We start from the raw sequence: 16834 nt of genomic DNA, 5'->3' as shown, positions 1-16834 counted from the left end.
GCAAGATATGTGAAATGCATACAAAAAGTGACACAGACAGGTGCAGTCTGACTTAAATGTTCATCTCATAATTTACTTTCTGAAGGCATATGCATATATTCATCATGTTCACTAGTGGATTGTTACTATGTACGTACGTTCACTCTGACAGATGTACCTCTTTCGGCTCCCACAGTCATTATCGTCCCATTGGTAGTTTTTAGAGTTCCTAGAAATGAAAACAAAACATTAAGACATGTAGGAAACTGTTATGAGTTATTTTGCGTTATTAGAGAAAAAATAGACCCACTTAAGTGTACTATGCGTTGACGAAAGACTCTCCAACGTCTGTTATTTACGATTGTAGAGACTTTCAATTTATTTACATTTAATCAACTTGTTGTGCTTTTATTTATCAAACTATAAAAACAGTCCAATTAAAATGTTCTCTCTCTCTCTCTCTCTCTCTCTCTCTCTCTCTCTCTCTCTCTCTCTCTCTCTCTCTCTCTCTCTCTCCATGAGATACATACATCTCTTGTTAAAAAGTAACATCATTTCTTATCGAATTTTGTCAAATGAGGTTATTTTGTATACTGGTGATTAATAGTAGATCTGTTCCACCTGTAAAATACAAATTAAAACAAGAATAAGTTCATACACACAAATGTGGACAACGTTTAATAAATATAATCTCTCAAATATCTACAAATACGTACCATAAATAAGCACATTGGTTAGAGCTACTTGGCTCTCCACTTGTCCAAGCAGTATAATCTAATACTTCGCCCGTCTCCGTTTGGAATTGACCTCCAACTTGACGACCATTTATCCAAAAATTCTGTCCGTTCATCTCGCTTCCTCTTATCAGCTCAACCAAATAGTCATGAATGAGAGGGTCGCTATCTACTACAAGTCTCTGCCCTTTAATTTGACAAGCCGTCACTGCCTCTTGGTGGGTTAGTTCATCATTAAATATGGTATATCTGTCTTCTGTAAGAATACATGTGCTGGTTTAAGTGATGTTATGTGTATTACTATATTTCGCAAACTATTGCCAAGTGCGTCATCTACCACAGAAATGATTAACGTTGAATATAGAAAGATGGGAGCACCTTACAGAGTGAAATTACTTGTGTACTTTGAAGTACCGTTGGCTTATAGCAATAGTGTGTATCTAATGTCGAAGGGCTTTTTAGGACTTTATTTATAGCAACTGAACATTTTTTTGTGACTATCACTTACAAATCGGTGTAAACAATGTGAATGAATTTGGATTTTTCAGTTATGCCAAAAACACTTAATTGACTTACTTTCATTTTGTGATAGACCTGAAACAAAATGGTAAAGCAATGGTTATTGTTCATCTTCCTATATTAGTATATAGTTATACAGTATTATAATTACAGTCTCCGCATTCCCTTGTTAGTGTCCTCTGATCATCAACGTGGGCACGAATCAATGCTGACATAACAAGTTACTATTAACCCGAACAGGACCCTGTTCTCGATTAATGGTAATACGATTCGTTCGCGGTGTAAATAAACTGTTTTGGTGAAACAAATGTTTCAGGGAGATTAATGTTTCTGTTGCCATCCATCCATCAATAATACATTAATAGAAGATTTACGCAAAGAATTAGAGGAGATTGTCTCGATGTTGGTATTAATCAATTCCGATGTAATGAATCCACAGTAAGTAAAAAAAATGAAATGACAGCCATGGTATAAAGCCACATAATACTGCACACCAAACACACTTGCATACAGTATGACGTACCTTGGCCTTCACAGACAAAACCTCTTTTATCGTTACAGCCGGCATCATCCCACAGAAAGTCTCTGTCATTCCTATTAAAGGACAATAAATCAGTTCCAATACCACCTACTTTTCACCCATCCATTCTTTCCTATGAGCATCCAGTACCGTCATTAAGTTGTTCAACAAGTATTTGTTGTTTTAAAGAATAGTGTCTCTTAATTTAGAATATCATAATGTGAAAAAATAAACGTATGAATAAGTGAAGATAGAGCCAAGTTGAAACAAAAAGGGAATGTATACGAATTTGTTATAAATGAGGGAAGAAAAGTGACACTTGTTCTAATCAGCTGAGCTAACGTGCCAACTGGTATAGATAAAGTAAATTTATCCAGATGTGTACTTTCTTTCCTCGAGGCGGTGGGAAGTCAACTTATTTTTTAAAGCTTACACCTTTCAACCTAAGGATCTAAATAGTTTTACATGTCTCCCTGTCTAATGGGTGGCCAACTTAGGAATGTGTTAGTCTCCAAAACTTTTCTTCATTCAGTCGGAAAATGCTCGAGACCTAATGGTTTTGTCACAACTTGTCTTGCAACTCGTAGTGACAAAGCCCCTTAGCTCACTCATATTTTCATTGGCTGAACGAATAAACAATTAATTGTAATATGTTATGTCACTAGTGGTGTCAAAATGGAAAACGGCCCATCTCTCATAATTTAAATATTCCTTACCACAAGTAAATGCAACCGTCAGTCCAATCCGGTGCACCTGATATCCATGGTTGGTAGGTCAATTCCTCACCTTCGTAAGTTTTCACAACGCCATCGTACTGTTTAGCATTGATGTGGAAGTTTGAACCAGTTTTCCCTTCCAGTATTATTTTGTATACTATCAAACCGTGGGTCACATCACTCACGTCTTTTACAAGTTCAAGCCCTGCAGCCTGGCAGGCGGCATATGCAACTAGTGGTAGACTCGGGTTGGAGGAAAACAAATGATAGTTGGCTAGGTCCTCGAAAACCGAATCATCTATGGATGGATAAACACGATATGAGAGATGTCTATGAAAATTAACCCTTATTTTGGAGAAGGGCGATGTATATTAACGAAACAAATGATCAGTTAAAAGATTTTCATATGACGAAATATTTGGCTAACGCCTACATGACTAAACCATGGTTGAGCTACTTACAGCGAATTTCAATACTGCAGTTTTTCTGTTGCTACAACCACGCAGAAACCAGACATGCTGGACTTTAACTTCAAGGTAACAAGATTGAATGAGTGCAGCTTCTTGCAACATTTTGTCTAAGTTAAATGGACTACACATGCCACCATACAGACATCCAATGGACACCGCAAATGACATTTTAAGCGCCCATCATTGGGTGTTTGATACTAAGAAAAAACGTTGGCGCCCGAATGTCTACATGGAGTACATTGAAATGGTTTATTTCACTAGCCTAAATGTAGCACAAAAAATCTCGCTATTGAAGTATGGCATTTGCAGTTTCTTGTTGGTTGGTTTCTGCGTGGTTGTATCAATCAGAAAAGCTTCACGGTATTGTGATATTCACTTTACAACAAAACTGATCAGTCGATTTACCTAGTGAGCATTGGACATATTATCTCTACCTACCACATTTATACTACAAGACAATATTTCCAGTCTCAATTAATTATATTGATAGAGTAGCTTACAGCCAGGGTTGTAAAATTTCAGTTTAAAAATGAAAATATGCTTTATACCTTCAGGTTCACAAATGTACCGCCTTCTATCACCACAAGACGCGTCGTCCCATCGGAATTCAGTTCCATGTCTGAATATATCAAACGAAAGAAAAACGTATTACACGAACAATAATATCCGATGGTGATAATGTAGCAGCACAACTGACGTTGTTGAGTCGTTACTTTCAAATAGACAATACATTTGATTATTTGCAGGTATCATAATTAGGTAGCAGTCAGTAATTACATATATACATATATATAATTTATATATATATATATATATATATATATATATATATATATATATATATATATATATATATATATATATATGTTGAGGGTAGAAGAAAATCAAGTCGGGTTTTTCGTCTCTACAAGCCTGTTTCGAGAGTAAATCACTCGTCAGGAGATGTTGATGTACTCTCTCTCTCTCTCTCTCTCTCTCTCTCTCTCTCTCTCTCTCTCTCTCTCTCTCTATATATATATATATATATATATATATATATATAGATAGATAGATAGATAGATAGATAGATAGATAGATAAATAGACAGACAGACAGACAGACAGGCAAACGTTTCAGATAGATATAGATAAACTAACCTCATATAAATACAGTCGCCATTTCCACTTGGTTCCCCACTACTCCAGGCAGTGTATTCAAGAAGATTGCCATCGAATGTTCTGTATTCAGCTCCGAATCGACGGGCGTTGACGTAAAAATCCTGACCTCCCAAGCCTTCAGACTTGATATAGTCAATGAGATATTGATGTATCAGTGGACTGCCATCAACGGCCAATTTCATTCCCCTACTATGACAAGCTATTGCAGCTTCATCTCCAGTTAAAGTCTCATCATACAGAACGTATTTGTCCTCTAAAATACAATAAAAAATCATTTGTCAGTAACGTCATTGTCCTTCAGTAACTTCGATTTTACATCCTGGAATTCCATGTGTCATTGATCAGATGTTATATATTTGTATTGCTCGTATGAAGGCAGTATCTGCCATCGCGATCATAAAATTCACTCCATTACTGTGGAATATTATCCGATTATCCAGTAAGCAAATAATAAATTGAGATGACGTAAAGTTATTATTCACTATATTTACTACTCACTATCTGAATATTACATTATTTTCAAGCACTATATCTTTCCAAAGGCTTATTCTTAATTCCAATGATTAATAATTATCACTATGCATTGAGAAAATAACTATTACATAGTATTTGACTCGAAGAAACCATCTTTTAGGGTTGCTATGTAAATCCCCAAAAATTAAAAATCTTGTTGAGCCAAGTGGTACAAAAGTATTACTTTAATATACAGCAGAAAAACACTGTCATCTTTAATAAAAGATTGATAAGTATACATATACATACATACATACATACATACATACATACATACATTGGACCAGGTTGTCGCCATCAATCTGATGAATACTAGTACTTACTTTGCTCTTGAGAGAGACTGGCTGCAATGAAATATAAAAAAGTGACTTGTCTGAGGGCGCTTTGTCATATTAATGTGTCTACAACTAGTCAAATGGGGGTATGGTAACGATAAAGCATTGTGTATAACTCCATGCATGGAGTCATCGTTCATGTACTGCCACAATAATCATGCTATCCATGCAGTCCACATAACTATGATCACTATCCACATTATATATATATGGGTGTGCTATATTGTTTACATAAAGATAGACACATTTTAATTCATTTAAACTCCAGACTAAAAATAACATGGAACCACTCAGCAGGTTCTTGTACCTGGTCGCATTGAAAAGTTATCAGCACTGGTATTGTTTTACAAAGTTACTTCGTCTGTGCTGTAACAGTACATTCGTTACACTGAACCGTTGGTAATTAGTGTATTATCTTGAAATTGAAAGTTATTGTGATTTCAAATGTTTCTGAATGTTCACAAAGTCTCTAAGTATACCACATATTATTAATCCCGAACCAACTATATAAACACCAGCGAATTATTTTAAAAGACATATTCTTTAAAGGCAGATTAACTTACCTTGACCTTCACAAATATAATCTCGTTTACCATCACAGCCAGCATCATCCCAAAGGTAATCTCTTGAACTCCTAGAACAAGACAATGTAGAGACAAAAAAATCAGCTAATTTACCCAGGAAATTGTTATATTCGAAAGTTGATCAAATGATATATGTGAACCGATCTATCGATCTATCTTTTATGAAACTTTTGATTGATAGAACACCTTAGATGTGGTATTGGTTGATACTGTACAAAGATTCATCGCTGGTAACCCAGTTCACTCGAAAAAGAAAACTTTGGCAGAATGCATGCTTCGTAAAAGATTAAAAGTATAAGAAAGCATGGTGGCTGCATGGAAAGGCTGCATATTGACCCACAACATCCAAACTGAAATCACAAGGAGGCAAATCTGGATTATATTTTCTAAGATACTCTTCCATCAAACAATCACGATTTTCAAGACTATCATTGAAACTATTTCTTTGTATGGCATACATTCCTCACAAAAATGAACGTATAGGGACATTTCCATTTAATGAGAATTAAGACATTCGCCGCCATCTTGAATTCCCCTCTCTTATGAAACATCTCTCCATCCAAGTAGCTTATATAAACTAGAAAATGTGAAATATAGAAAACGTTAGGAAGCCTTTGTCTATATTATTTGCTGCAGTGTAAATAATATACGTGACCACTTACCACAAATAAATACAACCATTAGAGTGATCCGGTTGCCCTGATGCCCATGGTTGGTATTCTAAGTCCTGACCATCGTAGGATCTGACGGAACCATCATATTGCTTGGCATTGATGTTGAAATCACGACCACTTTTCCCTGCCAGTATTATTTTATAGACTAAGGCACCATGAATCTGTTCATTTAGGTCTTTGGCGAATTCAAGTCCAGCAATTTCACAAGCATTGAGCGCATCTGACGGTATCTTCTGATCAGTGAAGAGATGATAATTGCTCATAAGTTTATTTACTTCCTCATCTATAATTTGATAAAGTTAAGAAAAAGTGTAATTATCTATATGTAGGAAGACGGCTAAAATGGCGAGAGAGAGAGAGAGAGAGAGAGAGAGCGCGAGAGAGAGAGAGAGAGAGAGAGAGAGAGAGAGAGAGAGAGAGAGAGAGAGAGAGAGAGAGAGAGAGAGAGAGAGAGAGAGAGAGAGAGAGAGAGAAAAGGGGGGAAGGTGGGACAGTCAAACAGACATACAGACGGAGACGAGCAGAGAGGAGAGAGACTATTTTGTCATTTCGAATTACTACGCATGAAATTGTACAAATTCGTCGTTGCTTATAATTAGCAGGACAACAATATGATGCATCTTATGTTCACTTCTTTTGCACAGATTTCATCATGCATGGATTTTTTCTAGCAGGATACCCAAGCTTAATACTGGAATTCAAAGAGTTAAAAGACACCAGTTGAAAAATAAAAATTAGACTTCGTACCTCCAGGTTCGCAAATGTACCGTCTTCTGTCGCCACAAGACGCGTCGTCCCATCGGAAATCAGTTCCATGTCTATATACATCACATTAACAAGGAAAAACGTATTACACAACTACATGAAACATTAATAATTTGTCAATACAGAGTATTTCTATTGACTATGTTGAATCAAGTACATCCATGCTGTTTCTGTTAACTGGCCAGTTGCTTTGACCATTTGCATGGCTGCTTTATGTACCAGGCATTTTAAAATACCCAGAGCCATTTTGTATGTGCCCCAACAGAAACAAACAGACAGACAGACAGACAGACAGACATACATACATACATACATACATACATACATACATACATACATACAAACGAATCAGATATATATAGATAAACAAACCTCATATAAATACAGTCGCCATTTCCACTTGGTTCACCGTTACTCCAGGCAGTGTATTCAAGAAGTTTGCCATCGAATGTTCTGTATTCAGCTCCGAATCGACGGGCGTTGACGTAAAAATCCTGACCTCCCAAGCCTTCAGACTTGATATAGTCAATGAGATATTGATGTATCAGTGGACTGCCGTCAACGGCCAATTTCATTCCCCTACTATGACAAGCTATTGCAGCTTCGTCTCCAGTTAAAGTCTCATCATACAGAACGTATTTGTCCTCTAAAATACAATAAACATTCGTTTGTCAGTAACGTCATTGTCCTTCAGTAACATAGATTTTACATCTTGGAATTCCATGTGTCATTGATGTGATGTTATGTTTGAATTGCTCGTATGAAGGCAAAATCTGACGTCTTGATCCAAATTTGCAGATGATACCAAGTTGTGTACAACTACTAATTCTCCGGCAGATAGTGACAATTTTCAAGATGATTTGAACAGATTGTCTACATGGGCTGAAGACTGGCAAATGTCTTTTAACGCGGACAAATGTAAGATTATGTACATTGGTTCATCAAACCAGTCACACAAGTACATCATGAATGATAAACCACTGAATTCAGTAACTGAAGAAAAGGATTTGGGTGTATTGATTCACAACTCATTGAAAACCAGTCATCATTGTGCAGCTGCAGCTAAAAATGCAAACAGGACACTGGGTATCATCAACCGGAACATTTCACACGAATCAGAATTCGTCATCATGAAGTTGTTCAACTCCTTAGTCTTACAACATATCAAATATGCCGTTCAGTTGTGGAACCCATACTACAAAAAAGACATTGACCTTCTCGAAAAAAATACAAAGGCGAGCTACAAAGCTGATACAAGAACTGAGAAATGTAAGTTATGCAGATAGACTGAGGACGCTTAATATAACCACATTGGAAGAAAGAAGGCGGAGAGGCGACTTGATTCAAGTGTTTCGTTTAATCAAGGGATTTGATAAAAGTGACTATTAGCTATTATTTAAGCTTCACCAAACCAACAGGACAAGAGGACACTCACTAAAACTTGTTAAATCTACAGTTAGACTGGATACTAGGAAATATTCCTTCTCTCAGCGTATCATATCTCAATGGAACAGTTTACCAGAGCACATCATCCAAGCCAAAACTGTTGTGAACTTTAAAATTAGACTGGACCAGTATATGAACACTACAAGGGATTATATGAGCCTTTGAGGCTTTCTTCCCTGTCTTGCCATGGTTAATTTACAAACAAGGCAATCACGTTAAATCACGTTAAATTCACGTCGTTCCCGTAGAATATTATCGATTCCGATTATTCAGTAGGCAGAATGAGCTGACGTAAAGTTACTATTCACTATATTCACTACTCACACTATATCTTTACATAGAAAATAACTATTATATAGTACTTGACTCGAAAGAGCTATCTTTTGTTCTTTGTATGTATATCACCACATCTCCTTCAAACTCAAAATGTTGCTGTGGTGGTAGCAACACTATTACTATAATAACAGTGTGTTATATTTTATTCATCATGCAATAATATCTTATCAAATTGAATATTTTGTAGCATATATATATATATATATATATATATATATATATATATATATATATATATATATATATATATATATATATATATATATATATATAGTGAATAGTTTCAAACTCGTAGAATAGAGTGCTCGATGCTTGGGTAAGCAGGGCGGGAATAATCAAAGTAGCGAACTTCAAAAGTAACATCACCTGACAAATCTGAGGACCCCTTGTATGCATAGAAACAATACACAATTAACTTTCAATAAATTCTCTCACACCTTACACATATAAATACAGTAACACAACGAGTAGCTGCCAGTTGTCTGATGATCGCTTTGAGCGTGAAACTCGGAGTAACAACTAAGCACCTCAAGTTCCAACCAACGTTACTTTGATTATATATATATATATATATTAATAACACACAACACACTTCTGCAATGTTTCATAACAGATGATTGGATCAGGTTGTCTCCATCAATCTGATAAATACTTACTTTCTTCCTGAGACAGACTGGCTGCAATGAAACATACAAAAGTTACTTTTAGTATGGTGTTTTGTTATATTATGTCTACAACTAGTCAAATGGGGATCTAATAATGATAAAACATAGTGTATAACGCCATGCTTAGCCCTAAAAAAACGTGTGTGGTTCCAATCATGCTCAATTTTAGAAAAAGGTGGGGTAGGTAGAATTTTTATATTATTTTATTTATATTTATTTTCTCATGTGTGAGTGTCTAGTTCATGTAGTTATGATTTCCATTGTTTTCCATTTGGTCTTTTTGTAATTGGTTTCATCTCATAAGATGTTCATCCATTACAGATTGGAAGAATACTTTAATAATTATTGTCTTTTTTTAAGATTATGTCACTTTCCGCATCCACTATTTCTCGCGAGACTTCACAATATCGCCATTTTATTATTTTTTTCTCGAACACATAAAAAGAAAATTATGCATTGAAAACTAGGTGGGGTCGGGGTAACCGGAACCAAACAATCTTTATTAGGGCTTATGGTCTTGTATGTCCTTTTAACAACAATCATGCTATCCATGCACTGAGTCCTCATTCCTTTGAACAATATTAATATTCACATGTTATATACCTATTAGTCATGTTGGGGCTCGATAAAGTACTATACAACGCGGTTACCTTGGCGTTTCAGTCATGTGTGCGCTATATTGCTTACATAAAAGTAGCCACATTTCAACTGCAGACTACAAATAACATGGAACCACTCACAGTAGTTTCCTCTACTTAATCATTGAAAAGTTATAAGCACTGCTATCCCTTTACAAGGTATCAACGTCTGTGCTGTAACAGTAAGTTTGTTACTCTGAACCGTTGGTAATTATGGTATTATCTTGAAATTGAAAGTTATTGTGATTTCAAATGTTTCTGAATGTTCACAAAGTCTCCAAAGTATACCACATATTATTAATCCCGAACCAACTGTATAAACACCAGCGAATTATTTTAAAAGACATATTCTTTAAAGGCAGATTAACTTACCTTGACCTTCACATATGTAATCTCGTTTACTATCACAGCCGGTGTCATCCCAAAGGTAATCTCTTGAACTCCTAGAACAAGACAATGTTGAGACAAAAAATCAGCTAGCCAACATATAGTTATATTCGAATGTTGATCGAATGATATATGTGAACCGATCTATCGATCTATGTTTTATGAAACTTTTGATTGATAGAACACTTCAGATGAAATCATAAGGTTGCAAATCTAGATTATAATGTTTAAGATACTCTGCCATCAAAGAATCAAGGTTTTCAAGACTGTCTTCATATGATTTCGTTTACATGCATATACTTGACAAAAAATGAAAGTATAGGGACATTTCCATTCATTGAGAATTAGAGTTAAAGAGACATTCGCCATCTTGAATTATGAAACATTGCCCCATCCTCAGACCACTATTCTTTGGTTTGAGCTTCATCCAGGTAGCTTATATAGAATAGACCAATGTGATATAGAAAACGTTAGGAAGCCTTTGTCTATATTATTTGCTACAGTGTAAATATTATACGTGAACACCTACCACAAATAAATACAACCATTAGAGAGATCTGGTTGCCCTGATGCCCATGGTTGGTATTCTAAGTCCTGACCATCGTAGGATCTGACAGAACCATCATATTCCTTGGCATTGATGTTGAAATCGCGACCACTTTTCCCTGCCAGTATTATTTTATAGACTAAGGCACCATGAATCTGTTCATTTAGGTCTTTGGCGAATTCAAGTCCAGCAATTTCACAAGCATTGAGCGCATCTGACGGTATCTTCTGATCATTGAAGAGATGATAATTGCTCATCAGTTCATTTACAGCCTCATCTATAATTTGATAAAGTTAAGAAAAAAATTTAATTATTTATATGTATACATAAGCAAACAACTAAAATGGAGAGGAGAGAGACAGAGTGAGAGAAAGAAAGAAACAGACAGACAGACAGACAGACAGACAGACAGGCAGGCTGGCAGGCAGGCTGGCAGGCAGACGTGACAATCATACAGTGGAAAAGCTGACACAGAAAGGGGAAGGATAAACTATTTTCATTTCGAAACTTCGTCGTTTCCAAAGGGAGAGACAGAGAGGCAGACAGATTGGAAGGAGAATTATGGGCTTATGCATGAAATTGCCCAAATGCGTCGTTTCGAACGTGATAACAATATGATGTATCCCATGAGAACTTTTTTTTGCACAACGTCCGTCCATCATGCATTTTTAACAGTATACCAATTAAACCTTATGTGTATTAATACAAGAATTCTTGGAATTACAAGTCACTAGTTGGAAAGTAAAATTAGGCTTCATACCTCCAGGTTCGCAAATGTACCGTCTTCTGTCGCCACAAGACGCGTCGTCCCATCGGAATTCAGTTCCATGTCTATATACATCAACAAGGAAAAACGTATTACACAGCTACATGAAACATTAACAATTTGTTAATACAGTGTATTACTACTGACTATGTTGAATCAATTGCGTCCATGCTGTTTCTGTTACTTGGCCAGTTGCATCGACCATTTGCATGTCTGCTTTTGTTACCAATTTAAAATACTCATGGTCATTCTCGTGGCAGCGTACTAAAGGCATATACATAATAATTATATTGAAGTTGTCGCGGTTGCTATGTTTCATGCTCTCAGACAGACAGACAGACAGACAGACAGACAGACAGACAGGCAGACAGACAGACGTATCAGATAGATGTAGATAAACTAACCTCATATAAATACAGTCGCCATTTCCACTTGGTTCACCGCTACTCCAGGCAGTGTATTCAAGAAGTTTGCCATCGAATGTTCTGTATTCAGCTCCGAATCGACGGGCGTTGATGTAAAAATCCTGACCTCCCAAGCCTTCAGACTTGATATAGTCAATGAGATATTGATGTATCAGTGGACTGCCATCAACGGCCAGTTTCATTCCCCTACTATGACAAGCTATTGCAGCTTCGTTTGCAGTGAGAGTCTCATCATACAGAATATATTTGTCCTCTAAAACGGAATACACAAAATACAATGTTATCTTAAATTTAATGGAATCGGGGGGGGGGGGGGAGGAGGTCTGAGGCCTAAATGAAATAATTTAGTTGTTTATCCTTGAACTATAATAATTGATGTCGCCTCTTAGTTTTCACAAACGTTTTCGAATGCTTCTTAAAGAATATTAATTGGATATGAAAAATTTGATATACAGTATAGAAAGCTGTTCATCTAAATAAATGGATACCTCTAGCAAATAAAAGAAGAGTTTTATATTGAAACGGGTTGAGTGTAGACAATGGTGATTGTTTAAGGGTATGGTCATACGGAAGTTATCCTTGTGATTAGTTCAAGTATTCTGTATTGCTGACCAAAATACTATATCAATATGTTTACTATTATTAGATATTTATTCCCGAATATTATTATACCAGAATTTACGAGGGGGGGGGGGCATAAACATGTTGATGGTCCGAGGGGGCCCCGAAATATTTTGCTCAAAATTTGAACCAAATTAAACCTCAGGAGCGGTCTTTTACAGAGTAAATAAAAAAAATAATACTGTCTGTCTGTCTGTCTGTCTGTCTGTCTGCCTGCCTGCCTGCCTGCCTGCCTGCCCGCCCGCCCGTCTCTCTCTCTCTCTCTCTCTCTCTCTCTCTCTCTCTCTCTCTCTCTCTCTCTCTCTCTCTCTCTCTCTCTCTCTCTCTCTCTCTCTCTCTCTCTCTCTCTCTCTCTCTCTATGAGTGCATATATATATGATTTTGGAACTCGTTATCGTTTGTGTTTGTAGGATTGACCAACACCATTACTATACCAGTATTTCCTAGCGATGTTAAAACTAAATGTGCTACGAGAGGTTAACAGGAAAGACTATGCTTATCTGTGACGGCCTTCAAAACTACAATCATATTCACCACATTCCTATATATTCTTAATACACTCTACGGTATAGCATGACAAAAGGTTGCAGTAGTTCTTTCACTCATGTTTACGAAAAATTTAGTTTGTTATAAATGGAAAACATCACATTTAATAACGATCGTTGCATTACCGTAAGCAATTATGCATGAGGACTTTACTTGAAAATGCAACATAAACTAATATGTTGCATTTTCTATAATATATTCACGTTTCCATTACGTTTGTGTGAGCCCATTTTATTTTTAGATAATGTGAATAAACAATGTGAATATGCATAAGTATGCACAACGCCTGTCCATACAAAATCACAATGCTTAATATGACAACTAAAAAAACACGACGTCGGTATAGGTTAAAGGCAAATATATATATATATATATATATATATAAACTGTCGAAACTGCACAAAATATTTCACAGAGGCAACGTCAAAGTGAGCTATAGCTGCATGGGGAACGTGGCATCCATTGTTAAAGCACACAATGAAAAGATAATGGAACCCGAGAAAAATGCAGTGAGTGTAGCCTGCAACTGCCGAGTTAAGGACATGTGCCTCCTTGGAGGAAAATGCCTATCCAGTAATATCGTGTACAGTGCCAATGTTAAGACCAACGGTAGCAACAAGCAATACATTGGTTTAACGGATAACAGTTTCAAACTCCGACATGCCAACCACAAACAATCTATCACCAATGAGAGATACCAATGCTGTACTGAACTATCATTATCAAAGCATATCTGGAACTTGAAAAGAAAAGGTCAAGGTCGAGAGTATACCATCGACTGGTCTGTCATCACACGCGCACCATCCTATTCTAATGTCTCAAAGCGATGTGATCTCTGTCTGGCAGAAAAACTATGTATCATCTACGCTGACAAATCCAATTTACTAAGTGCCGACATCAAAATAGATATGTACTGACCAACTTCCACTGTGGCGCCCATATCACGTGAAATGGAACCTTAGAATTTTTGAACTTTTATAGTAGAACATCGCTGACTGTACCGTTAGTCGTCCAATGATTGCGTAAGCATGAAACACTGTGTAAGGGCTCCTGTGTATCTTACTTGATACTATATATATATATATATATATATATATATAACAATGAGTTAACATCATGACCCGATCCAGACATAAATATATTCTCTTTTTTACAGTGCCGGCGACTTCTTCACCCTTTGTCGCCCTCTGTTATTATTGTCGATCTGTAGAATTATCTCCAATTATCTTATTTCCGAAGTTATTTATTATTTATGGCAGGCTTTATTTTTGTGTCTGATATAAATTCAGACACAAGCAAAATCCATCCAGAGATCAGTTACAAAAGATTGCTCATAGCATGCGGGTAGCAAGGGGATTTGCAGATACTGCATACGTAAGTGTGAACGTGCGTGGGCATATGCCAGTATATATTACGAATTCACAATCTTAAGGACATCATGTACTAATTACCACTCGACATTTGCGACCAAAAGGTCTGCTGTTCACGTAATTTACACTCATGTCTTGTCATGTACCTTTCAATTGTAGGTCACGACTGCACGACTCTTTTGGCTTTTTTAACACACGCTCACACACAGGCAGGCAGGCAGACAGACAGACAGACAGACAGACAGACAGACAGGTAGGCAGAGACATACGGACACAGACACAGGCACACACCCACAGGCACATTTACATACATACATACATACATACATACATACATACATACATACATACATACATACATTCATTTTTAGAAAACACAAAATACTAATGTTATTTACGCCTGGGCGCCTACAAAACAATACAGGACACCTGATCAGGAGTCGACACTGTCAATTGACCATATATTTAAACAAATAATTGAGTTTTCTCGCCAATTACGTGTGTGTGGTATCTTTATCATGTATTTTGACATTTGTACGTACTCTGTTGCGAGTGTCGTATAAATTATTTTGTAAACACTAGTTCTGACGCTGTCGATGACTTTGTTCTAAATAAACGATGTTATAGTAGGCTGACACCAATACCAAAATAATCATTTTCGTTGACCCTACCTGCTGCTTCAGAAATGGCAAGGACCACGGCGAGAAGTGCGATGGCGCATTTCATGTCCACCGTCATGTCCTTAATTCCCACACAGCGAAGTAAAGCAAAGTCCGGCTTTCCAATTGATCTGTAAAATATCAAAGATGATCATCTCTCGTTGCTCTATTTAACATCTGAAATACACGTGTACATAAAATTGCCTTAAGTGGGCCACTACGAACTGAAGAATCTACTGTTTCGATTACAGAAAAAACTCTCCCCCCCTTCATTACTTGCCCAAATTTAAAAAAAAATGATAGTAGGACATCAGTAAATAATGGTGTTGTAAAATGGGAAAAGGTAGTGAAAATGGAGTTGTAATCTTGGAATCATAAAACAAATATAAGGTATTTTTGGCTCGACTTCATATTAATAAAAAGAAGTTTTAATGGAAAACTATTAGTTTTACCACAATTTAGGAACTTCAAAATTAAATGAGCTCGTCATTAATTTTGCAATGTTGTTCAGGGCGACTTATTGTAGAGTTCTGTTTCAAACACGAATACTAATCGTTTCGACAACCGTCGCAAAACGTCTCTGTTGGTAGCTCTCCGTCTGTTCGTCTTGTTATTTAAATGTCCAATTATGTTTATTTTTCATGTGACATAAATATGGGTTTTGTCAAAGTGTTGTCGAAAAATCCCGTCGCATAATGTTGGACCAGAGTGGAAATTAGTTTTCCGACCTCGGCCTCAATGTAGTATCCAAACACAGAAATTTGGTGTTGTAGGCGATTTTACTTTGTACTCCTTGCTAATTTGCTGAATAAAATAAGCAGACAAACAAACAAACGAACAAAAGTAACTGGCAGATAAAGTGTTGTGACCGATAGTTACAATACTCCTAGATTCAAATGTGCATACAACCCTGCTAGAGTTCCGTGAAATAAATAACAAATATGACTAATAGAACAGCATGGAACTTTCTGCTCTGAAAAGGAACGTGGCACAATTCAGAGCAAATTTCCAACGAAAGAGTTGTTGAACGCAATCATTATCAATATTTCATCTCTATATGAACTCCCTCCCGCCACAGTAAGTTTGTCGGTAATCTACAAGAGGAATATCTATTGCACATATAAAACCACAAGGGAAACTTCGCAAAATGGAAAAGGTGCTCATATGTAACCATACTTACCTATCACCAGATTGCCAAGGTGCAAAAGTTTACAGTAACACGTATACACATACAATTTATATACTGGTGGTTTCTAAACATAGCCTCGGACATGCGTACCCTTAAAAGTAAAATGTTTTCATGGTTGGTTCTCATAAAATTAATTGCTTTGAATATTCATTAGAAGATCTGTTTTTCGTAAAGTCACACAAATTAAGTATACAGTATATTTCACTCGGGTGCAAATACTTGCACAAAATTTCGTATAATTTATTCCTGTTTGATGATATTGTATAATTATGC

At 36.4% G+C, this 16834-nt stretch overlaps 1 protein-coding gene and 1 long non-coding RNA gene across 2 annotated transcripts; both read right to left on the bottom strand.

Annotated features, from left to right (window-relative positions):
* Positions 1–4266: 4266 nt before the first annotated feature.
* LOC144436312 (uncharacterized) lies at positions 4267–5531 on the bottom strand. The gene is made up of 3 exons (XR_013480950.1): positions 5507–5531; positions 4932–4952; positions 4267–4348 (listed from the first exon to the last, which is right to left on the bottom strand). It is a non-coding gene; the product is annotated as an uncharacterized LOC144436312 (long non-coding RNA).
* A 282-nt stretch (positions 5532–5813) lies between these two features.
* On the bottom strand, positions 5814–15451 carry LOC144436869 (macrophage mannose receptor 1-like). The gene is made up of 10 exons (XM_078125730.1): positions 15385–15451; positions 12156–12429; positions 11746–11816; positions 10968–11262; positions 10424–10494; positions 9405–9425; positions 7339–7612; positions 6949–7019; positions 6190–6484; positions 5814–5877 (listed from the first exon to the last, which is right to left on the bottom strand). The coding sequence occupies exons 1-10, from the start codon at positions 15449–15451 to the stop codon at positions 5814–5816; spliced, it is 1503 nt and encodes a 500-aa protein (XP_077981856.1).
* Between the last annotated feature and the right edge of the window lie 1383 nt (positions 15452–16834).

This window comes from Glandiceps talaboti, chromosome 6 (genome assembly GCF_964340395.1).
Source record: "Glandiceps talaboti chromosome 6, keGlaTala1.1, whole genome shotgun sequence".
Classification (NCBI taxonomy): Eukaryota; Metazoa; Hemichordata; class Enteropneusta; family Spengelidae; genus Glandiceps; species Glandiceps talaboti.
Note: the sequence above shows the minus strand (reverse complement) of the source record. Positions and strands in the feature narration are given on the sequence as shown.

Bases quoted from the DNA above. Each gene is read 5' to 3' on its own strand.
- LOC144436869 (XM_078125730.1), bottom strand. From the start codon at position 15,451: ATGACGGTGGACATGAAATGCGCCATCGCACTTCTCGCCGTGGTCCTT. The intron at 10,495-10,967 runs GTAGGTGTTCAC...GTCTTGTTCTAG, and splicing joins AATGGTTGTATTTATTTGTG to GAGTTCAAGAGATTACCTTT. The intron at 6,485-6,948 runs GTACGAAGTCTA...ATCAAATTATAG, and splicing joins GTACATTTGCGAACCTGGAG to ATGAGGAAGTAAATAAACTT.